At 36.0% G+C, this 24584-nt stretch overlaps 2 protein-coding genes across 4 annotated transcripts in view; one reads left to right on the top strand and one right to left on the bottom strand.

Moving 5' to 3' along the window:
• Positions 1 to 24584, top strand: part of PDGFD (platelet derived growth factor D) — a 216348-nt gene that overhangs the window by 101576 nt on the left and 90188 nt on the right. The gene's annotated exons all lie outside the window — the stretch shown is intronic.
• DDI1 (DNA damage inducible 1 homolog 1) lies at positions 7425 to 8630 on the bottom strand. The gene has a single exon (XM_016163670.2). It carries the CDS (start codon positions 8628 to 8630, stop codon positions 7425 to 7427), a length of 1206 nt encoding a protein of 401 aa, XP_016019156.1.

A 24584-nucleotide genomic window follows, 5' to 3' on the forward strand; every position in this document is an offset into this window, starting at 1 on the left:
GCAGTTGGCAGTGTTTGAACAGCAAATATCTTTGTTTTACTCTAACTGCCCATCTGTTGCTTTAACTTTATGCAATTATTTCTGATTGAATGAAGCTTATAGCACCGGCTCCCGTATGTTTATGTAAAAGTTTTCTTAATATCATTTAATTCTAAATTCTTGATGAGATGGCTAAAAGTGAAGTTATTAAACAATGAACTGATGAACTGGCTCAACTGATAAGAAAAGTTGTCTTTCATATGTTTCTGATGTTCCATTGATGTCATCAGTTTCTCCATGCTACCCTCCCTCAATTTTATGGAACTACTCTTGTTAGCAGTTCAAGGGTCGTGAGCCTGATACTTCAAAGTCCAATATTCAAAATGTCAGAGTACGGAATAAGGAAAGGTTTATTGATCCAGAAGGCCCTAGCTCGAGAAGATAAGGAGACTTAATGCTTCCGCAAATTCATCTTATGAGTGCCCCCAATTCGGGCATCTTTTATGTCAAGGGAAGAAAGGAGGGGTGGAGCAAGAGGTGAGTGAGGACCACTGGACAGCTAGGTGCAGACTAGGATCCAAGAAAGAGTGCAAAAGCTCTAAATCTCATTGTTCCCCTTGTTCAGTCTGTTGACCTCCGCTGATCTGAGTTTGGTCTTGAGGCTCCTTTAAATCCTTGATAAACAGTTAATATTTTGTACTTATTTCCCCACCTCGTTAAGAGAGACACCTTCTGAGAAGGGCTGTTTTTGCAAAATACTCAAGTCTCAAGCAAATGTCTCTACGTACTTAGCATATCAATAGCAGGAGCTATTAGCCTGAAGGCAAAAGGAGAAAAGCAGGCTGGAATTAGGGTAGATAGAGTCTGGGGGAAGAGCATTTTACTCATTTCCGCTGTCACAGGTTTCACAGTCCTTCACTTTGCCATTTTGTTTTACTTCAAAATATTTGACACACTGGACGTTAGTGGCTGGCCTGTTTTTCCTTAGAACCTTCTCAGACCTCTGCTCCCACGGCAACACCATAATCCGGTTATATCTCCCTCTTCTTATCTCCCAGCAGCCTGACTCTGTACAGCTTTGCACTAAAAAATTAGGGGCCCTCCATGTTTCCCTCATTCCTCAATCATATGCTCAGCAAAGCTGCTTCTTCTGGGTATCATCTGCATCTATAAGCGCGACTCTTTGTCAAAAACCTGCCTGTCTTTTACTGCTTCCCATCCTGTAATCCTACCTTCCATCCTTTTCATTGCATCTTAACTTTCCAACAGCTCCATGACAATGTAAAAGTGAAGGTGATAATTATTACTTATTTGTGCTGCTTTCTGAAGTTTCTGCTCCTTTGTTCAAATATTTTCCTAGAAAGTCAAAACCTAGGATTTACTTAAAGACTTAAACTCAATCTATCAGTGCTTTTTCAGGCTAATCCAAGTTTATACATAGTTGAAATATTTTTTAGTACCCCACAACCCCATTTTCTAAGGTAAATTTCTATTTTATTTTTTTAATTGCATAAATATATACCACTTCCAAGGAGTATTGAAAATTAAAGCAGTTTTATCAACTTTAGTTATACTGTAGATTTTCTTGAAAAAAAATTATAGGGTTCATTCATTAAATTATTTTAGCATTTCTTTTTAAATGTGGTTTTCTTATAATTTTTTAGATGGTTAACTTTCCAGCCTAGAAATATGTGATGAATAAATTTAAATGGGATTATTTTTCCTATATGAAATAGATTGGGACATTCTACTTTCAATATTTGATCATATACTGAAACATGGATCGTTGATTATTCAGGCCTATTACATTTGCAGCTTATTTGAAGGTACCCACAGCATGTCCATGTGCTTTAAATTAAAAATCCACTTCTAACATTTTAGGGTGACCAACTATGCCAGTTTGCCTAGGACTAATGGAGTTGCCAGGACACTGGGCTATCAGTTTTAAAACCAGGACAATCCCAGACAAACTGGGATGACTTGGCACTGCAAATATAGTCAAATTACCCTGAAAGTTGACAACTTTACCAGATTAAAAACACCTTAAGGGTTTATTTCTTAGGTCACTTACATTTAAATCTGTACAAGTAAATATCAGTCATGTTGTTAACCCAGAACATATTTATTCTAATTATACAAAGATAATCTTACTATGTAGATATTTCATTTTACCTTATATATTTTATATGAAAACTAAGTTAAACAAAACACCACACTTTCTCTATGTCAGCTTATTACTAACATGGAACTTTGTCCATTTTCTCATTCATATAATCTTATTTATTAAGTAGGTACTGTTGGCCTGACATAAAATAGTAAGGACTAAAAATATAACTCTGAATGAGAGTATGACCACTCCAGAAAATCCCAGCACTTACTAGATTTTTGTTAGTAATTTTGGGCCCATTCCAGGTTTTCCAGATGCCCAAACATTTATATAATTGCCATCTGGTTGATATTTTGTTGTCCATGAGAATCCTTTTTTTTTTTTTTTTTTTTTAATCCCTTGGGGTTTAATGTGACAAATGTCCTATCAAATTGATTCATCTCCAGTAGTTATTTCTTGTACCAGTATTACTGGTTGTCCAGCCATGGTGCAGGTCTCAAACCCTTTCCATTTATTTTGTGAGGGAAGTATTTGTTTACAATTGCTGAACTATGCTCCCAATTTAAGCTCATAAGAGGAAACAGCTTAAGCATGGTGCCACTGTAAGTCAAGGCAGAAACAAACCACAAACTTCACCTTTAAGTTTAGCCTGAGAATATGGCATATGCTAACTCTAGTTTGGTTAGTTTCAAAGGGATCTTGAATGACTCATCTTTGAGAAAGTGACAGGTTCTCCTATATGCCTGGTTGCAGCTTATAGTACCAGTCGAGCACTAGAAAGTTGTTGCTGCATTAAGAAAATTCAGCACCTAAAACAATGCCTGACATATTATAGGTGCTCAATAAAATTTTGTCCAATATATTGTGCAGTGTTGTAGCTAGCATCTCAAATGGGAAGCATGCATTCATTCCCCTGAACTGATATTCTAAAGCATTTCATGATATAACATGGAATTAAATATTATTTCTGAGTTGTTTACATTGTACTTTTTCTAGTTTCTAACTAGACCTTTAAGTTTTTAAAAGAAAAAACTATAACTTACATTTCCCTGTCTCTCTGCATGACGTAGGACAGTGACAAGACTCTTGAAAAAGTGTATTGAATGCAAACCACTGATGCTTTTTGACTGATAGACTAACTGAATCCCTAGATATGGCATGAGTTTCAAAGGAGAATGTATGAATTAATGTAATTTTTAGTTAATTTCCCTCTTTATCTCAAGGGATCCTTGTTATAAAGTGCTGGTAGAGATTTTAGAATGGTGATTGCTGTTATAGGGTAAGAATTTGATAGATTAAAGTGATTACCTGGAATATGCTTATGTTGGTAATCATCTATTTTATGTGGAAACACATCAATAAATATATCAGTTAACAAAAGGAAAAGATACACTTTGCCCTCATCTGGAGCAGGCCCATGTCGTCTCCTGTGAACTTTAACAGAGGAGGAAATTATTATGTGATCTTTCTGATGATGTTCTTAAAATAAGCCTTACCGATTAGAAATATAGAAAACCTGGATTCATTAAAGTCTTTCTCAAAAAAAAAAAAAAAATGTGAGAGAGAGAGAGAGAGAGAGAGCAATCATCAGAACACTAACAGTCCAGACAAGAAACAAAGCTACTCCCAGTTGCGCCCATCTCAACAGCCTGTTACATGGAACCTGTGAGGAAAGCACAGAAGGCACAGCAGGACTGCAAACCCCAATTTTCTGATAACAGACAGACCCAGACACACAAACAAACTGGGGTTCAAAACCAAGTTCGACTTAGGCGCTCATGTGAAAATACTTTTGTTTTTAGGTAACTTGCCAATGATGGATAAAGTGTTGTGAGATGGTAGCTAATCCTTCATCTCACTCCCCACACGTTTGATAAAACAGCTTTAAACCCAGAGAGAATTGATTAAAGTAACCCAAGCTTTTAGGTTTCTTTTACTTTTTATCCCTTTTTCCTCTACTTCTCTTTATCATTGTTCCTCTTCTTTGGTTTTCCAGGCCATTATTAACCTCAAAGAATGTTCTCATTGATTAACATCTTCACCAGCAGTTTCCCATGTGTGAATCCCAGATCACTCTCCCATTATTTACTCAAGTGTTTCTCTATGGAATGTTGGAAGTCAGCAAATGGCCCTCTTAAAGAAGAGCAGTGTTCTCTCAAAAAGGCAACATTTAGTACCTGCAGTGAAGATAAATTCATACATGCAGACATCCATTTGTCTTTTTCTCTTTAGGAGAATGGATTATCCCCTAGAAACAAGATAAATTTTGTGACCCAGTATTTTAAGAAAGAAGTTAAAATTATATGCTCTACTAAATCTCAAACATCAGTCTTCTTGTTTAACTGCAGCAGAATGCATTACTGTAGTTTAGAAATACATGCTAATCAGTAATAATAACTTTCTTTTGGGTGAGATGGTATTTAAATGGGCTTTAAGTGAAACCAAGGGTTTAATGTTTTTGTTTTTGTTTTAAATGCCTTGTTATTTTCAATGGGTTAGGTTCATTTCATGATGCAGTCTATTTCATCATGATTTCTAATAGGAAGAAAGAAAATGAAGTTATGTTCATCATTTTCCAGGTAGTGAATTTTCGATAGTGGATACTTATAAATTGTATATTAGCAACCTGAACTTTCAGAGGAGAGTGTGTTTGTTTGTTTTTTTCCAGCTTCAGTGGTAGTCATTTTAGACACATTGAAAGTGCATCTTACTGGCTTTTTTCTTATTTTAAAAATAACCCCTAAATTAAAATTCATTCTTTTATTTGTACATATTACTAATTTCATGTCTATTCTTTTTATTCTTAGTCGATGACAAGATAGTCTCCTACCCCTACTGGGATGTAATCAACCTTGAGGTCTAAAACTAGAATTTAATTCATTCCCATGTTTATAAAAACCTGGCTCAGTGCTCATGACATGGGTGTTCAATAAGTAATTGTCGAGTGTATTCTGATTACTGCTGCTGTGTTCAAAGGATCTTGGTAGTTTCCATAAAATAAAATTTTCCACAAGTCTCTAGAATTAAAATGTGTCAGGTAAAGAAGGTTATAAAGTGAAAAAAAAAACAAAACAAAACTTGATTTTCAAAAGCAAAGACTTGAATTGGGCAACCTGATAGGTCAGTCATGTTTTCAAATTGTGGATCAGGATACTTTTGTGAGATACAGTTAGTGGGACGTGTCTAACACATTTTCAAATTAATAAAGCATAATTTTTCAAAGAAATATCCTAGGAAAGGATAAAACATTTCCTGTTATTTTAGATGTGTGCACATTTGCGTGTGTATGTGTGAGAGTGAGAGAGGGAGAGATGTGATATGATGTGATGGGAAACTGGGTCACAGTCTAAAACGTAGATTGATGTAAAAAACAAGTTAAAACAGACACTAAGCCAGAGGACATTTCACTGTTTCCTGATTCTGAGCCTTGAATCTCCCATCTGTAAAATGTGGTTAATGATAACTATTTGGGTCTATTTTGAGAATCAATGGTACTAATAATATATGTGAGGCTGGTTTTAGCATACCAAGTCCAATAGAAGATTTTAAGGAGTTCGTATATTTTTATCTGTGAAGGTATCCATGAATTTATCAGTTCAGTTCCCATCCATTCACAAACATTTAATTGCCTATTCCTGACTTGGCTCTAAACTTATTTACTTTGTTAATTACATTTGTCCTGAATACTTCATTAGAAACAAAAATAGAAAAGAAGTCTTTATTGGTCATTTTTAGCAGTTCCAGTTATAAGCCTTGATGCAAATGTAGAATATGAGCATAGGAAAAGCTATAGGAAAAAAGAAAACTGGGAGGTGAACTGATGATGACTGCAGGGGAAATGGTGACTCTTTGGGAAGAAGATGATTAATCTCACCAATAAGCAGATCAAGAAAGGGATATGAAGGGATATAGCGACTATAGGAAAAGTTTGTTCTGTTTTGTTTTCTCTAGCCTTTGAGAATATTTTGAGTGGCTTTAGATCTTTTGGGGAAAATAGAAAAACTTAAAAGATACCATAGATCATAATATAATCTTTGTACTTGAAAATTGCTCTCCCCTCTGAGACAATTTATAGATGAGGAATCTGAGTTGTATAATATGTGAACCGATTTGCCTAAGTTAGTAGAGAGCTGGAATCAGAACATATATTTGTTCACTTTGAATCCACTGCTCTTTCTAATATCAGTTTTGATGGTTATTGCCCTGAAACATTTTCCCTGATGGCTTCAGGCAGCTGAACCTTTTCTCTCATATGTTTTAGCCATGGGTTGTAATTAAGTCTAGGGTCTTCTGTTTCCCACTATCATTGGAGAGTAGCTTTGTCAGAGGAATCACAGAGCTGGATGAGGCCTTAGAGATCTTCTCATTCAAAAGTTTTCAAATATTTTAACAGCAAAAGCTTTTTTTTTTCCAAACAATATTTGTGTGGCAGTGTAATATGTAAAGCAGACTTTTAAAAATAATCTAGTTGAAATGAGTGTTAAGGGACTTGGACCATGGCTTGCCCCTACCTCCCCCTTTTCACCATAATAAAACCACTATGCTCCCAAGAAGCACCATTATTTAAAAAAATAAAATAAATTTTTTTTTAAAAACTACTTAATTGGCTTTGTTTTACAACCAGGTTTTCTCAGAATGCAAAGAAAGAGTAAATTATTTAAGCTATCCTAGGAGAAAAATCTACTTTCTCAAATATGCCAAAAATAGCCTTGAGGGGTGGATTGCAGTGAACATGACTCCAAGGAAGTCCAAGGGAAGGTATAAAATATGAGGAAATCTGTCCTTCCGCTGTCCAAAACAGACATTAATAAGCATTCGAGTCTAATTGACCCAACATTTCTAATAACTTTCCCAAAGAACACAAAGCTTGTAAAAATAGATATATTTCTCTGAAACAAATAATTGTTAATGCTGATCTGAAACAATTTTATGATTTGAACCCCCCACCCCCACCCCCACCCCTTGTGGGGTCTGCAGCAAAGCTTTATTTCAGCAAATTCTGCAAAATAGTGACTGGTTTGGACAAGCTGCCCTGTAACCTGATAGGACAGTGTCTCTAAAGGAAGAGGCTGCTTTTCCTTTTATTGATTATCTGGAAGTCAGTTGGAGCCTCAAGAGCCTTCCCAGGATGCGGTTCAGTGATCTATGGGTAAGGGAAATGGAAGAGGGGCCAAGACCAGGCAATCACAATTTACATGGTTACAGATCTGAGAACTTGGTCCAAGGCCAGGTTTAGTTGTTACTGATGATTTTAATGATTACATTGCCAGTGAGCTCCTGTTTTATAATTTCCCGGAACCTGAGACTCCCTCAAGTTGGTGGCATATTATATCTTGTTTCAACGCTTTTTTCGTCCTGAGTCCATGACAGAATATTTAACAGCATCTGCTACTTCCTTGTCTGAAGACTCTTGCCCAGTACCACTTACCAGCTTAGCACATGGGGGTAACTCTCCCTCAGGAAGAAAGTGAGTCTGTGTGCCCGTGGTGCCAATCACCAGCACATTTTTCTTCAGGTCAATGGAACACTGATGTCTCCGGAGTATATCTAGCCCTAGAAGCATGTCCATGGGCTGCTCCTCAAGGATAGAGAAAGAGCATTGTAAGAAATCGCCTTCGATTTGAATCTGAGCTAGATGAACTCGGCCAATAATTCTCTGTGTGCCCACTCCTTTAGCAATCCCAGCCCATCTTCGGTCCACCAGCCGTATTATATTACATCTCTCAGCACAAGCTTGGCTCATAATGGTCATCTGGGCACCTGAATCAACAAAAGCTTTCAAAGGATGTCCATTCACTTTGCAGTTGATATAGAGCATGGCCACTTGTCCAAAACTCTCTGGAGCCTCTTCCATCGCTATATTCATGTTTTCTTCAACATTTTGCTGCCGAATTTCTTCTTCTATTTTGGCCTGAGCTTCCAAATCAAATGGGTCAGCAGAGTAGAGGTGAAGCCTCTCTTGCTCTTTCAGGGCCTTTTCCCTTTGCTGCTCCATCAGGACCTGAGAAAACATCTCAAGGTTTCCACTGAGCAGGGCTTCTGCCAAGGAGGGGTTGTGTTCCTTCAGCAGGGACAGATCATGGGGATTGGAGAGCAGCATGCTTCGAATCAAAGCGGGGCTGTCCAGACCCTCAGCAGATGTCATCTTCTCTCCAGAGCCTAAGCCACGGGACTGCTGGGCCGATTGTGCACGCTGATACTGCTGGTGGTGGTGCGGCTGCCGTGAGCTGGATGTCCCGGGCATGGCTATCCCACTGAAATCTATTTGAGGCAGGCTTGATGTTCGTGCTGAAGGCCGAGGTCCCACATTCTCCTTCTGAAGTAAAACCACTACGTCACCATCTTTGAGGCCATAGGAGCCCAGGGAACAGTGGTCATCAGTGAGGAGTCGCTCCATGTAGATGATCTGGATCTCTTCAACAGGGACGCCAGACTCGAGCTCACAAAGAACACGGAAATTGTGAAGCTCAAAGTCAGGGCTGACCTGGAGGGAGAAAGTCACCTCGGAGAGGTCCTTCCGCACACAGTACACAGTGACCAGCATGGCATGGGCCCAGGAGGGCCAAGTGGGTGGAGGGCATTGGTCATCCACTGGGTGCCTGGAGCTGGTCTGAGTTAATTGCTCAGCTGCTCCTCACAACTGGGTACCTTTGTTTAAGTTCATTCACCTCAAAGAGGCTCACCAATGTGGGGGCTGCCTGCCAGCCTCAGCGCCTGCTGCCTGGCCCCTTGGAACCTCTAGGTAGCCTGTTGTGCTCCAAAGTCCATTTGTATGTGGCTGTTTGGAACTTAGAATGGCCATTCCCATAGAAACAACGTTACTCCAGTCCATTAGGTTCTAAGGTTAGCTCTTCGAAGCCTATTTAACCCATAATATGAAAACGATTTCAACTCTTCCTAAACAACATATAAACATTCCTCTTGTTCATTTGAGAATTGTAATCTTTGTACTTTTACTTATTCCCCAAATAGTGGGTGTTTCTTACCTACATGGAAAGAGGCATGCTATGTCCTTTATATGAGAGAGGTCAGACTCGGTGCCTGCCCTTGAGGATTTCACATTCTAGGGAGGGGTCGATGGTAAATGGGTAAATCATAATGCTGGAGATAAGTGCTTTTGCAGAGACACATTCAGCATACTAAGGGGACCAACAGCACAGAGGCTGTTGCAGAGGCAAGGATGTCGAAGGATGCTGAAGGATGAGCATTTTCCATATGAAAAATGGTGAGAGTCACTCCAGACAAAAAAATTGCATGTACAAAAGTAAGAATTCATGACAAAGCCTATTATTTCCTGTGAAAAGGGAAACATTCAATGTAACAGGAGAAATTTGTGTATGAATTTGAATGGCAGAATATGAAGCTGAAAAGAAATGATTAGATCCAATTTACAGAGTCATATATGAATCCAAGGAATTTAAATCTTATCAGTAAGCAAGATTCTCTCCTCAAAAAAAAAAAAAAAAAAAAAAAAAGTAAAACAGAAGGAGAAAGGAAAGGAAATGGAAGCAGGTATTTGTGCATTTTCTTATTTAATTGACGTTAGGGACAAGTTTCTTGTATCTTATGGAGCACATATGGTGGCAGAAGGGACAAGTAGATGCTTTCTCAGTGGCTCAAAGAGAGATCTATTGCTAGAATATGAAAATATAAGGAAGATTGAAGCTGCCACTGTGAAGGGTAAAAGTGTTTCTTGAGTAGAATGGATAGGACGTGTTTATCCGTGGGCGTGGAGAGTGTAAAAGGAGAGTGTGTGCATAACACAAAAGGTCTCTAAAATGAGGGGCCGGTGAGAAGAATAGGCCATTACCCTGGATGGATGAGTGAGATGAACCTTTGAGGAGACCAATTTGACCTTAATTCTGTATAAAATGCATCGAGATGACACACTCGAGGCTGGATAGCCTAGCTCCCTGACCCTAGGGCACTGCACCCAAGTCCACACACACCAGGGTAGAGGCTAGCAGAGTGAGGGTAAAGAGAGCCTTCAGGGCAAATAGTAATTGGATAGAAATCCTTGAGTGCCAGTTCCTTTTCTTTATATTTCACAAAGTATTTTGCACTGTAAAGAGCTCAGGCTTCCCTGGTATGATCTTCCCAGGTGTATCTAATTATGAACCAAAAGATAGCATCCGTTGCCTGATACCGGCCCGCCCCCCGCCTTGTTTCAAGTTTTGTCAGAACACCTGTATCATTACTTAGAGGAGGATATTACATCAGCCTAAAGAATTGGGGTTTTTGGCTCCTGTTTCTCATGTGTTTGTCTCAGATGGAAAATTGTATCTCATTCATGAGCCTAATTATCATAAAGTGTCCATATTTTTATTTACTTATATTGGAAATTTTGACTAAATACACACAGTGTGTGATGCATGTGCTAAGTTCCAGGGATACACACACACGAGTAATGTTAAAATTAGGCTGTGTTCCTAAAAGAGTTCACAGTCTAAAAGAAGACACATGCATAAGCACACATTCAAATCAACAGGTTAAAAACAATACCACAAAAGCTGTCACAGAGTGGGAGAAATTAATAATATCTGGAGAACAAACGAAAAAGATGGTAAGGATTGTCAGTCAGGGAAGGCTTCCAGAAAGAGTCTGGCTTAGAATGGTGACAAGAGGTCAGCCACACGGAGGTGGCCAGAATGGAGAAACAAAGGCTGAGAAAAGGAAGGCCAGACTTAGAGCCTTTAACTCAAAAGGCAGCACTTCACGATGTGCAGGACTTTATGAAATTTAGGGAGGGAAAAAATCTAGCATTTTAAATTTCCTGTAGAAAATTATGACTTATTTAGAGTTAATTTTTCCTGTCTATAGAGGTGAATGCCCTTTGACCCCAAAATATTAAGTTAATAAATTTCTTCTCTGGTTCTTAACATCCTGTAAGTTCATCAGAGATCAACAATGGTTTCTCCTGAGTTTGGGAACGATTATGATGTGAGACATGTCACATGCAAGTTATTTTGCTACAGAACAGATGAGAAGCCAGTGAGGCTTACATTCCATGTTCCTTCTCCTGATCCCCAATCAGCTTTGGACAGTTTGTTCTTAAAACCTTAATAAATTAAGTAGATAATACTAGGGTTTTTGTTTTTGTTTTCTTAAACAGTAGATTAAGTTATTTTTGTAGAATAAAGTGTTTTGGTTTTTTTGTTTTTGTTTTTGTTTTTTTCCTTTTGGCAAAGCAAGAATTCAGGGTTCATATCAAAAGAAGCTGTTTTTTTTTTTTTTAATATATTACTATCGCCTTCCTTGATGCTGAACACAATTAAGTTCTATGCAGTGTTTTATCATCTTGCTGTAAGTCCTTACTTTAGGTAGCACTTTGCACTTGCGTGCTTTTTACTAATTTACCCTTTACTGAGAACACACATGGAAAGCAAAGAGCTTCAAGGTCTGGCCAGTTAATTTTCATCATTCCACAGATCAAACGATGTCGGGATTGGCAGGGACCCTTCGGATTCTCTAGTCTGTCCATCCTTCCAGGCCTTAAACCTCTGTTGCAAAACAGCCTGGAATCTGAAAAGATAAACACAGCCTCCTGGGGATATTTAGAACTTCTGTTTATATTTCACTTGATTCTTTCATTTTACTCTGCACTATTGGTGATTCAACTACCACATATATAATTCTCTTACCTCAAAATTTTAATTAAAAACCTCTTCTGATTATGTAATAAACTTGGGGTCATTGGGAGTACATATAAATACTGCTAAAAATAAAATGTTTATACCATAAATCCCTGAGATCACTGAGAAATGGGCTCTCTGAGTTATTATCGAGGTGTACTAATCTAGGTAACTGAAGGTTATTGCAGCTTTTCTTGAGGAGTCTTTTGTGAAGTATATTCTCTTACTTTCTTCCTTGGTAAGTACAATATAGGAACATAATTGAATCTTTCTTTGATAAGTGAGACTCCTGCAGGTTCTCAGGCTATCACTCAGAAAATCAATTCTCATCATATAGCCTAAATACCCAGAAAATAGGAAAGATGACACTGATTTTATACTGGCCAAGAAAATAAACCCAAAGTTATTTTTTGAAATAAATCTACAATAAGACCTTTCATGATCTGTCTCTTTATAAAAAGTTAAAGCAGAAAAATAAACCAGATAGTTGATGGTTCCACTTAGTATAGTCAGTTGATGTTTAAAGTACTATCTCTTTCTCTTGCTTTACAGAGAAAAATAAATGCCTTTTCTATTAAAAAAAAAGAGTAGCTGCATAAATGTCATTATGTAGTACAAACAATAATTAAAACATGTTAAGCAAGAGTATCAGCTTGCTATGTTTGAATTTCTTCCTTTACGTGACTGATATTACTCTTAAAATAATACCTGAGATTTTCAGTGCAACTTAGGAAAGATGAAGAGTTTTTAAAGCTGTATTCTTAGGTTAAACAACCAATTTTTCCACTGTTCTTCCATTTACTTTATAATAGTACAATAAATTGTTCCAGAACTGTCGTAAATTAATAACACTTGTTTCTTCATTACTTAATAGACATTTTTTAAATGCTCTAATGAAAGTTCAAACTTTTATTTGTATGTTTGGTGGTTTCTCATGTGAAAAGGTTTAGTATTACTTGTCTTTGAAGCTTAAACACCATCACAATTCCTCTTAAATAAATTTATAAGCAGATATGTAAGTGAAGAAACTCATGAAACCTAAGAATTTAGTCTGTATGAACCTGCTGGGAACTTAGCTAATAGTTTTTCTTCATTATAAGGAGAGAGAATATAGACAAATCACACACACACACACACACACACACACACATGCACATGGCACAGGCATCCACACATGCACTTGGAAAAAGGAACAAGAAGAGAGTGAGCACAGTCAGGACATGTTTTCAATTGCTTTGAAAGTGCAATTAAAAGGTTATGTCATTTTCCATCAGGAAATATTTTTATAGTACATTTTATTTATTGCTTTATTTTATAAATTATTAGTTTTAACATTGTACCATGAAATGAGATGCATTTTAAATTATAGATCGCATGTCGAAAATAATATAGTATAGCATAATCTCTTGATAACTTTTGGCTTTTTAAAAATATTTACTTTCCAAATCTAAATGTACATATGTGTGTATTTACTTATTTTTAAGAAAGTTTGCTGCTACAGTTTTCTGCCTTATGCTCCCTTCACATGTCTTACTCATATAAAAATTACTCTGATCTGTGAGATACAGACCCTGTTATTGAAAGTTTGAAAATTACTTATAATTTGTGAGAGAAATATTTATAAATTAAATAAATTTCATGTAACAAATTAAAAACAGGATAAAAGAGACTTAATGACTTTGTAAATTGACAGATGCTTGTTTCTTGTGTACCTTGGAAAAAGGATGTTTTTATCTGTCTATTCCTGCTATGGAGAATAACTGTGTAACAGAAAACATTAATAGTAATGATAATAGAGCCTTTCATTTTGAATTGAGCTCTGATTGAGGAAAATCGTTCAAATCATTTTGCAATGTTTACTCTTATAGTAACTTTTGTATTGTTTACTCTTATAGTAATCAATTCATTTAAAAAACACTGTCACTGTAGTTTACAAATACCAATGTGACTCATTCATAAGTTCAAGTACACTTTAATAACGTCAAAATAATTTTTCTTTGTCATAATTTTAATGCTCGTAATCTATATGAATTTGTCATTGCACTTAGGTAATTGTATGTGGTCCCGAAAATGAGAAAATTAGCTGTTTCAGGAGGCATTAATAATTAATCAATAAAGTATTACCTTTGAGCACCTTCAAGATACCTATCTTTTCTAGGGTAGTTGATAGAAAGACATATTTCTGAGCATATTCCTTAATTTTCAAGCTCAATAGTGTAACATTAGACTAAAAAATCGAACTAGAGGCTTGAAAGTCAGCACCTTTATTCAATTTCTTATATTTTTATTTTAGAAATTCTATCTTTATTTCATTAAAACTATTTGCATGAGACATTTACTCCATTTGTTTTTTGGATGTCAGCTCTCTTATCTATTCAACCTTGAAGTCCAAAGCTTTAACACAGGGTCTTGATCATGATGTATAATCAGAAATGTTTGAGCAATTGGCAAAATAACCATAGGCCTACTTATTGAATGAGAATCCATGTAACAGAGTGGCACTAAAATCCCAGATCTTTATGAGTTCTTTCTCACTGCTGCCGGGAGGATGCTGCTAAGGTTTGAAACCACTGTTTGTATTTGTTTTGGATTTAGGTCTAATTTTTTTGTGTGATTTTTATGCTTTTGTGCTGTTTGTCCTTCCAGTATAGTCATTCCTACTGGGAAGTCAGTGGGGAGCAATATCATTCTTTGGAAGTGTCTTTGTTTGGTTTCATTAATTTCCCAGAAGTATATATATTTGAAAAGTTATAGATTTGCTTTGTATTTATATGTTTAAGTTTTCTTCCATTTGGAGATACACTCAGAAACATGTTAATAATTTCTCATAGTAAATATTTAATGACCACTTCCTATGAATGAGTCAGTGGACTAGGGGCTTTGAGGACTGAAGGATGAACAGGAACTACTTTCCTCCTTCAAAGAATGAGATATCTACTAGGGAAGATGAGACTCTGCTCTTGCACTCTGAATTAGTTTACATGATGGAAACAAATAAGAGTAATAATAGATATGTAAATAAAATGCTGTGTTTGCTTAGAAGAGATAATGGTTACTTGTTTGAGGGAGGGGGCAGTGCAGGGAGTGAATAGGACTATGCGGAATGTTCACTGAGTTAGGCCTGGAAGAATGATTTGATCACGGCCATCGTTAAATTTTACCTACCTGGCTTTAGAGGAACAATTCTTTCCTTGTGGTATTATACTCCTTCCTCACTCAACTCCTTTCTCCTCCCAGAAACATATATTTTACTCTTCGTTATTAATCCCCTCTGGATGCTATAACCCAGTGGATGTGGTAGGATGGTAGGATGGGTGCAGGGAGGGAACGGTGTAGCCTTCTTAAAAAGCAGTCTCCTCAGCTCCAAAGTTCATACAGGCAACCACACAAGCTCAAACAGAAAGAATGCTCATGTTTGTTTCTGGTACAGAGGCTAATAGTTAAGAGGCAAACTTTAGTTCATGAGGAAAAGCCTGTGCAGTGCCTGAATTGAAATCTGTGTAGGTCTTTTTCTCAGTCCCTCTGCATCTGCTTTAGAGTTAATGAACATTCCTTCAAGATTTTGGCATATATTGCCAATCCATTTCAGCTTATATTACTCTCTAGTCTGTAGAGATGATTTTATTAGAAAATGAGTAGAAGCTGTATCAGGAATTTCCAAAAGTCCTTATGGTTGCTTTTAATATGAATATATAAAATTAGTAGATATACTCTTAATTTTAAAAAAGGTGTTGATGGAACTACACACATATCTATGACACAATACAAAGCTTTCTGAAAGTAAACAGTGTTCATATTATCCACATGCATTCACCTCTGACAGATGAAACTTCTAACTGTAGGGTACAGAGTAATACTAGGCAGTCCACCCAAGCAGAGAGGATCTGATGCTTCCAGCCACTGGCCATGCCACCACCAAAGGCAGTTATATGGCAAATCACTTTATTTATGGTGACACTTTGGGTTAACTGTTTTTGCAGCATGCATATATATTAGTTTTCTGACAGGAGAGAGATATAGTGAAAAGATCTCAAATAATCGAAAAAGCCTATTGTACCACAACACATGGTCATTTGGATATTTCCTAAATTATATGCATGACAGGTGATGTTTCTACAACTGTCTAATAAAAGACAAAATTTCCAGATTGTTGTTTATACAGCTTTCTCTGTACTATACAGCAGCTGAGTTAATTGATCACCACAGTAATTAGCATGGCTAAAGCCCATCTGTCTATAGACTTTAATTGTATTTCAACCCTAAAAATGAGAAACAAAGCATGATAAACAAAAGCTGTATTTTAAAAAAGAAATAGCAAATAAAAATCAACTCGTCTATTTTTTTTTTCAGTAAATTAAATTTAGCAGCCTAGATACAAGGAGAATTCTTTTTAAGACCATCTTAAAGAAATGAGGTCCAGAGCATTTTCCTTCTTATTGTTCGAATGGTTTGGGAGTGTTCTTGTCTCCGCGGGCTATCTAGAGAAACATGAAATTCCCATGCCCGTCTCTGTTCCATTATCATTTCCATTTCACTTATGAATGTTCTGTTTTACTCAGCTCATAAAATGTGTTTAACTGCTTATATGCTCCTGTTTACTTACATATTGGTAAAATATTTCGATGCATTTATTCACAGAACATAACTAGTCTCATTTTGGAGGCCTCCAGAGGACAAGAACTCATCAGAGTAACCACATACTTTGGCTTTCAAAATCAGAGGCACAATTTCTGATGTTGAAGAGAAAGAAGATAGAATTATTGATTTTTTTTTCTTTACAAACCATAAATGAAATGGAACAGGACTGTCTAGGCAACTCTAACAAAACTGTTTTCGAGTCTCATTTTTTTTTGTATTTTCGTATTTTTCATCAAAGCAACTTAAAACTATTAATTTTGACCAAAAACTTGGTTTTATGTTCTACTGTAGGGTTTTTCATCTAGAATATAGAATGTGGGGGGCCATTTGTGCCTGTGGCTAAGAGGTGCTAGACGAAATGTTCTAAGGATAACTTGTAAATTACTGCTTATGCAACATGAAACCTACTGGCATTAGATTCACAGCAAAATGTGGAGCCCTACTGTAGTCATGGTTTCTGATATTAAAATTGAGCTCTCAGAGTATTTATAGAGCCTTTTTTTTCTTTCTTTATAGAAAAGTTTATAGCTAAAAAGATCATCAGGTCTGGAATTTGCAGCAAGCCAACATTGGGGTGGGAGTGGGAAGAAAACAACTTAAAGTAGAAGTAATTTATGTTTGTCGATATATGTAGCAAATTTATCCAGCAGTTAGCCTCAGGTGTCTATCTTCTCTTTTATAATCCTAGGTAAGATCGATCCTTTATGGTATTGATTTTTTTCATTTAAAATAACTAGGATCATCCTAGACACAAAGATATTCCAATTAGAGAAAAAAAAATCATGCTATACTTTTAATAAAATAGGCTCTAAGTGAGTCACTTCTTACAAAGAAGGCTGAGTTCTGTTCTTTGAAAATATTGACTCAATCTGCCTCTGTGACCAAAAGAGAAAGTCAACAAAACAGACATCTCAATGCTAGCATCAAAAACTTGATCAAGATATGTTATTCTGGCCTTCTGTAAAACAACAGTATTAGGTACCGGCAGTTCTGGAAAGACAGTCTCACACACACACACACACACACACACACACACACACGCACACACACACACACGCACACACACACACACACACACACAAACTGGAAACTGTCTACAAATCACTAAGATAGAAAGCCTGTTGTAGCTTAGAAGTCATAAAAGTAAGGTTTAAGTTCTCTGAATTTGTCACTTATTATCTGAATGTCCTTGGACAAAATATTAATTTTGCTGAACTTCATTATCTTCTTATGTAAAATGGGGTGAAGACACTAATCTTTTTTCCATAGGATTTTGCTGTGGACTTAATGGATAATTTGAATTTGTCTTGTAAACAGAAAAGCACTCAACCTAAGCAAATTATTTTTTCCTCATATGAGAAGAAATAATAATTAACAATCTGGAAAAACAAAAAGAGAGGATGGAATTTATAAATCCTGAAGGAAACATGTAGATTAATTTTAACCCCTTCATAATCTTAATTGGGTGCTGTTATGCTTTTAAACAGACCCTACTCCATTCGGCCATGCACTTTGTGCTGCCCGGGATAGTAGCAAGACTTGATGATCAAATCTGTTTCAAAACTAGAAAGCAACCTTCAAAAACTGAATAAGTAAATCCCTTAATAGTGCATTATTTCAACAATTTACTCACATCATTTTTTACCATAGCAGACTGCAAGATGTTTTTCTGGTTTAAAGAAAGTAGACAACAAGGTCCCTGCTCATTAGGAGCTTAGAGAATTATCGAGCAGACAGAACATACTGAAAAGACAATCCGTTTACCATAATTAAGAGTGAAAAGTGTTGCATAGTAAATCAAGTTAGTACTGCTTATATTGTGTGCAACCAAACTGTTTAAGTTGACAGCAAGAATTTAAGTATGGCCTTTTCCATAAATTATGATTTTAACCAAACCCTCACAGCAAAATTACAGAGCTGAGGAAACTAAACACTCAGAGTGAACGCCCAGCATCATTTAGACCGGACAGTGTAACCATGAGGCCATGAGGTTTGCAAACCTAGGGGACTTCTCAGCACAATCAATAGTAGCCCTCTAGAAGTTTCCTTGAGGAACCGCTTTTTTTGACAGAGGTCATTTATCCTGTGACCATGAGACAATAGATGCAATCTCTCAAAGCAGGACCTTGAAACTTTTTTGATGGTAAATCTCATTAGTTAAAAAGAAAAAAACTAACTTTGATCACACTCCCAATATGTGTATATTTATAAATTATATGTAGTACTACTATATCACATTATAAAAAAATTGAAAGGATAGATATCTTAAATCAATCATTTAAAATGAATACAAATAAAATTTCTACTGTTTTTTTCCCACCCTTGCTAATGGATCTTGAAGTACAAGAACATCACATTTTAGACTATTATATAACAATTAAGTCTGAAGCTTTAAATGTATGGCCAAGAGGCAGACTTCCTTTCAGAATGGCATAGTTTGGGGTTAAAATAGGGCAAGAGTCCAAAGAAAACAGCCTTCACAGGCTTTTTAAAGAAGCCATGCAATAATGGCACATTCATGGTCTGACACCAGCCTCCCCTAATATAGTATTCAGCTGGGTGGAAGTCAAGAGAAGATAGCTTGATAGCTACAGCCACAGAGTCAGGAGCAAAAGCAGCAATGGCAGGATCAGCAGGAACACAACCCACCTACTCAAGCCTCCCCGCCTACTATACTGATACGAAGGGCAAAAATGCAAAGAGAGTCCAAGGGCATCTGTAGAGTCCATGTGGGATCTGACAGTCAGATGATGAGGGTGGGCCTGCCCAAGAAGAAGGGCAAAATGAGGAAAGCGTGTTCAGAAAGACCACCTTTGCTTTCCAGTTATCTGGGAATGTTTATCAGTTCTTTAGAAAGAGCGTAGTGCTGAGTAAAGAAAGCTGAGATTTTGTGTTGCTTGTACTTTTGAAACAGATACTGTTGCTGCCCTGGCTCATCTCTCTGAGCCCATGTTTGTGCTCCTGGAGGTGGTGACAGTTTCCCATTTCCTCATTTCCATGCTTGTGTGTTTTGGTTTCTCTGCTCCTGGGGAGCTTGCTCAGGTCTCCTCCGCCTGGAAGTGCTGGGGCTTTAATGTTCCCCAGGAACAGCTCTCCAACAGTGAAAGATGGAATTCAAGGGATAAATATCCCTGGCTTCTCCATCTTTCTGCGGGAGCAATTCTGAAGTATGTTCCTTATGGTTCCTCATAAGGAGTTGAACTGAAGCTGTTCATAGAAATAATGTGTTTGTTAGATTCTCTCCCTGTCTTGTCTCAGTTTATCCACTTTCTCACTCGTGCTTCCTGGAATTGCTTCCCAAATAAATACTACCTGTACCCATATCCTTGTCTCCACGTTAGTGTCTGAGGTAAAACAAATCAAAAATGAATTGGGGTGGGGGAGGGGTATTTATTCATCTATTGTGTCCAATGTGTGGTGTTTCCCTAATTATTTCTTCTAAAGTCTCAAACAATTCGTGTAGATTTTAAAGAAAGATAAACTCACCAGATTGATGCCTCAAACCATCTGATCAAATCTTGGTACCTGGATCAGGGTTCAATGTGGGTGTGTAGCTTTTATTTATTCTACAGCTCATATAACAGTGTTTTCAACAGTTGCTCTGTTAGCTGATTTAAATTCAAAAATGTCCTCAGTAAATCTCACAGTTTTATATATTTGGTAATTACGATATGTAATAAAATGTATCAGGCAGACAGTTTGACATAATCTTAAGGGCATGGACTTTGTCTATGTCAAAGTTCATTTTCTTACTTTGGCACTTTTAGTTCTGTGCATAAATTTCTTCTTCACATCTTAAAGAAGGATCTCAATATGGATATCCTGTGAACTCCTGAGAAATCCACCGGCATTGATTTCAGGTGCTTATTTTCAAGCATCAATCATGTTTGATACTTGTTTAAGGCTGCGTTCCATATTCTGCCCACAACTTCTTGAAATCACTTCTTCAGTAGAGATTATACAGGCTTGACACTTATAAGTGCAAATAGGTAATTTGTATGCACATTTTCGACAGCGGCCTTATGTGTATCTCTCATTGTTTTGACAATATTAGCAAACATTAGAGACAGTGACTTAACTCTCAGTAATTTGTATGCAATTCAGTTGATTTATTGTGGTTCTTTGAAGAAAGTTCATGTTCTCTGACCAATTTGTTTTACATGTGAGATATGGATAGACTAGCAGTATGATAAGTAATGAATAAAAGTCTTGTTTCATTTTTCTCTATCATATCATCATGTTCAAATGTATTCTTAAGCTTATACTTAGAGATATTAATGCCTTTTGATTTACCTATTTTATCATCCAAATTTATAGTCTAAGTTAAAAATTCTTTCTTGATATTAAATGCCCAATTATGTGTTTTGTAAGACCTATTATTTCATGAGGGTCTCAAAGGAAAACACTTCACCCGTGTGATTCTTTAACCCTCAGAGTCTTAGTTAATGTTACACATATGTTTAAGTTAACAAGAGGCTGTCAAAAGCAAAGATGTTGGAAAAATATTTGATATTATATTAATAATAGTCAAAGTGTGCCAAGTTTGTACAACTTTTTTGCTTAGGTTAACAATGTTTGTATAGTAAAATATGGCTCATGTTAGAAATACAGGTTGTGGTAATTTCACCCCAATTTTGACTTTATATGTAATAGCGAAATCATTTCTTTCTAAGAAAATTTATGCAGTAAATGTCTAAGTTGTAATAGGCATTTTGCTAACCTATAAAATTCCATTTGAGAGTCCATGGTGGCAATGATACTAGTTCATAGTTGAAAGAGAAATGCGGAACATCTGTGTTTATTTAACGTTTACTTAGATCATGTTTGCTTAATCTTTATTTTATGGCTACATTACATTTTTCATGGATAAGATAAGTGACATTTCTTAATCATGGATTGCCTTTACATGGCATTAAGACTAGACATTAGGAGAAATTATGAAATTTGCTAAGAATGGATCAATAGTGTGCTTTTTATGAAAAAGCCAGAACTATTGATACAAGAATAATCAATGCCATCTTTTTTTTTTTTCTTGTACTCAAAATCAACACTCTTAAATGCTGCTCAGTAGGTAGGTATGCTTCTGGAATGATTATATAAGTCTGTCTTTGGTGAGTTGAGTGAGATGGAAGAAACTTTGCCTTATTAATTGGAAAAGGATGATTGACTCTTTTGAGATCAAGAAAAAGCTCCTTGAAAAGATAGGATGGCTGACCTTCAATCTGAAATGCATTGGGGCAAAGAAGTTTATAATTTAGAAAGATGTAAATAAAACACTGCTCGGAAAACAATTTTATTGCTTATCTTGCAGCTGTTATTTACTAGAGACTAATTATATCTTATTCCAGAATATATTCAAGGTCATAGTTGTGGCAGATTTTTAATTATATACAAAGCCACATAAAGTGGAACATTTCACCCTCTGGAGCCCCCCAAAATGTCTGTAGCCTCTTTATTAAGTGAGCTGCTTTAGAATTTGGCTATGGTTGCTAAATTAAAGGTTTATGTATATGTTTTGTTCCTTTGGGCCACAGTTGTTTCATAATTTACATTTTTGACTAACTGGAAGTATAAACCTATAAACCTTTGGACAAATAAAAACAGTTTTTATACTTTTATATAGTTATTATTCAAATAGTATCCAGAAAACTTTAACAGCAACTATAAAGACGGCCTTCAAATATAGTATGTGTATAAATACCAAAATTAAACTAAATATTTGTTAAGACTCAGATATAAACACTAAATTTTGACTTAACATTATAAAAACAGAAACCAATACAAAATATTGTTTTTCTTTTTTTCCATAAATTTTAAGGTCAGATTCCTTCTTCATAGTATGTTTAGCACCAAACTATTTTGGAAATTGACCTGGGAAATCAGAGAAGTAAAATCTGTTTTTTTATCAGTGCTACAGAAAGTATATATTATTTATACTATCACACTTTAAACAATCATTATGAAAATATTATTCTATAAAGCAATCCTATTTGTCCTGTCTACTTACAAAAGCTGCATAAATTAATACAACTGTCTCTCTAAGTTGTTGAGGCCAAATATCAATCTTGAACACTATCCTGATAGAGTCCATCAAGTTGGAACTTAAAAGGAAAATTAAAGAATAGTAGGAAATCAGTTGAGTCCACATCGTAGAGTAAGAACTCTATTTTTAATTTAGCATAACTATTTTAAGAAAGCAATCTGAAGAGTATAACTATATATGTCAGCCTACATATGTTCTATTATTAGCTTAAAATTACTCCTCTTTAGTAAATGGTTAAAGCCTGTTTTATCCCATTTTAAAACACTCTTCTATCATTAACAAATTTCTGACATTTGTGCATCACATCTGTTTTTGCTCTTTGCTGAGCTTTTGTTCTTTGCTGAACTGGGGAAGAAAAATAAGAAAGGATGGCCCTTTCCTTGTATCAGAGCCCTAATGGCAATCCTCAGCACTTGTGAAATCAGTTTTTACACCTGCCTGAATGTGCTACTCATAAATGTAATTATTAATACCTCTTCCACCATGTCCATAGCCAGGGTGTGAGTATTCCTACTCCTACATTATCCATCTCAACAATGGTCCATCACCTTGACTCTTAGACATTTCCCTTCATATATGCCTTAGTTAACTATTTGCAGAATAAGCTATATAACAACAATCCCAAAATTCAGTGGCTTAAAACAAAAATTATTCTTGTTCATGCATCTGGGATCAAATGGAGTTTGACAGACCTAGACAAGGCTTATATGGTGTTGGCTCCATATCTATTCTGTATATCTCTCATCCTTTACTTAATAGGCTACCCCAGTACATGTGCTTCTCGTGACAATAGCAGACATGCAAGAGAATTGAGTAGAAACACAGGATGACTCCTCAGGTCTAGGCTCAATTGGCATACTAGCACTTAGGCCTGCCTTCTGTTGTCTCAATCGAGTCACATTTCCAGGCTGATCAACAATGGGACAAGAAAATGAAGTGGTTTACCCCAGAGGATCTACTAGAAAGTCGTATGGTAAAAAAATGAGGAACCTATGAAAGGATGAAGAACTGGAACAATAATGATATCTACCACAGTATGCCCTTTAGAAATGGCCTCAGTGCCCTTTTCTCTTTCAAAACGATGCTGTGCAAGGAAGCTCTAAAATAATTTTCCAGCTAATAAGACCAGTGATTCAGTAGGTCAAACTGAATAGAATCAATCTAGTTTCCCCGAGACTGGTGCAGCTCAAATGTGATCCCTGGACCTACTGCTATTCCCATTAACCCTTGTTAGTCTAGAATAAGATAAGGAACTTGTACCAAGCGTAGATTAACTATGTCCTAAGAGCATTGTCTAGTTTCCTAAAATTGTTTTCTGTAGCAACAAATTTTCAATGAAGGAGGCAGTATGTTGATCTTCAACCTGTCTCAAACTCTTCATCACATAGGGACAGGTACTTTGAGAAGCATTATCCTAGAACTTGTCTAGAAAAATGGATTCCTTAATCCAAGATTTTAACCTTTTTGACTAATTATAGATAATACACATATCAACAGAGATGAAGTCAAAACATAATAAATGCAATACCTTTATACTGGCGTTAATGTCCATCTATTTGAAATTATTTCATTAATAGTACAGATTCATGCAGGGAATAATATAATATTATGATAGATATAAAACTTGGCAGTTATGTAAAGGCATAAGGCAAATGGAGTACAAACTATGCAATATCCTAAACCTACTACTCTTAAAATATAATCATTTCCCTAGGTTTAAATAGAAAAATATGTTTTCTATTGCCTTCTTCAACATATTCTAGAAACTTTTATTGTGTTCCCTAATATATACAAGGTACCTATCAAAACACAGCTGTGATATAATAAAATAATTATTGCTTTTATTAATACTTATCTTGTCTAACTTGTCTTGTCTAACTTATAACTTGTTAGATTGGAACATTTTTTCATTTTTATTTTCATTTAGTAGCTATCAATAAATTATTTGTAATATATTTGGAAAATTAAATGAATAAAGTCAGATCACACTTTATGGGGTTTATATTTTCAGTGTATGATGTTGACAGACAGTCACCTAAAACTTATTAGAAAAAAAATTAATGAAATAGCTCTGGGGCCTAACGTAGCTAGAAATAGTGTCAAGGAAAGCCGTATTTAAAATATTAAATATATGTCCCTGTCTCTGCATTTTATTACACCTTACTTCTATTTTCTGAAGCAATAA

This window comes from Rousettus aegyptiacus, unplaced genomic scaffold, assembly GCF_014176215.1.
Source record: "Rousettus aegyptiacus isolate mRouAeg1 unplaced genomic scaffold, mRouAeg1.p scaffold_m13_p_5, whole genome shotgun sequence".
NCBI lineage: Eukaryota > Metazoa > Chordata > Mammalia > Chiroptera > Pteropodidae > Rousettus > Rousettus aegyptiacus.

Coding starts and splice junctions, on each gene's coding strand:
- DDI1 (XM_016163670.2), bottom strand. CDS start 8,630: ATGCTGGTCACTGTGTACTGTGTGCGGAAGGACCTCTCCGAGGTGACT.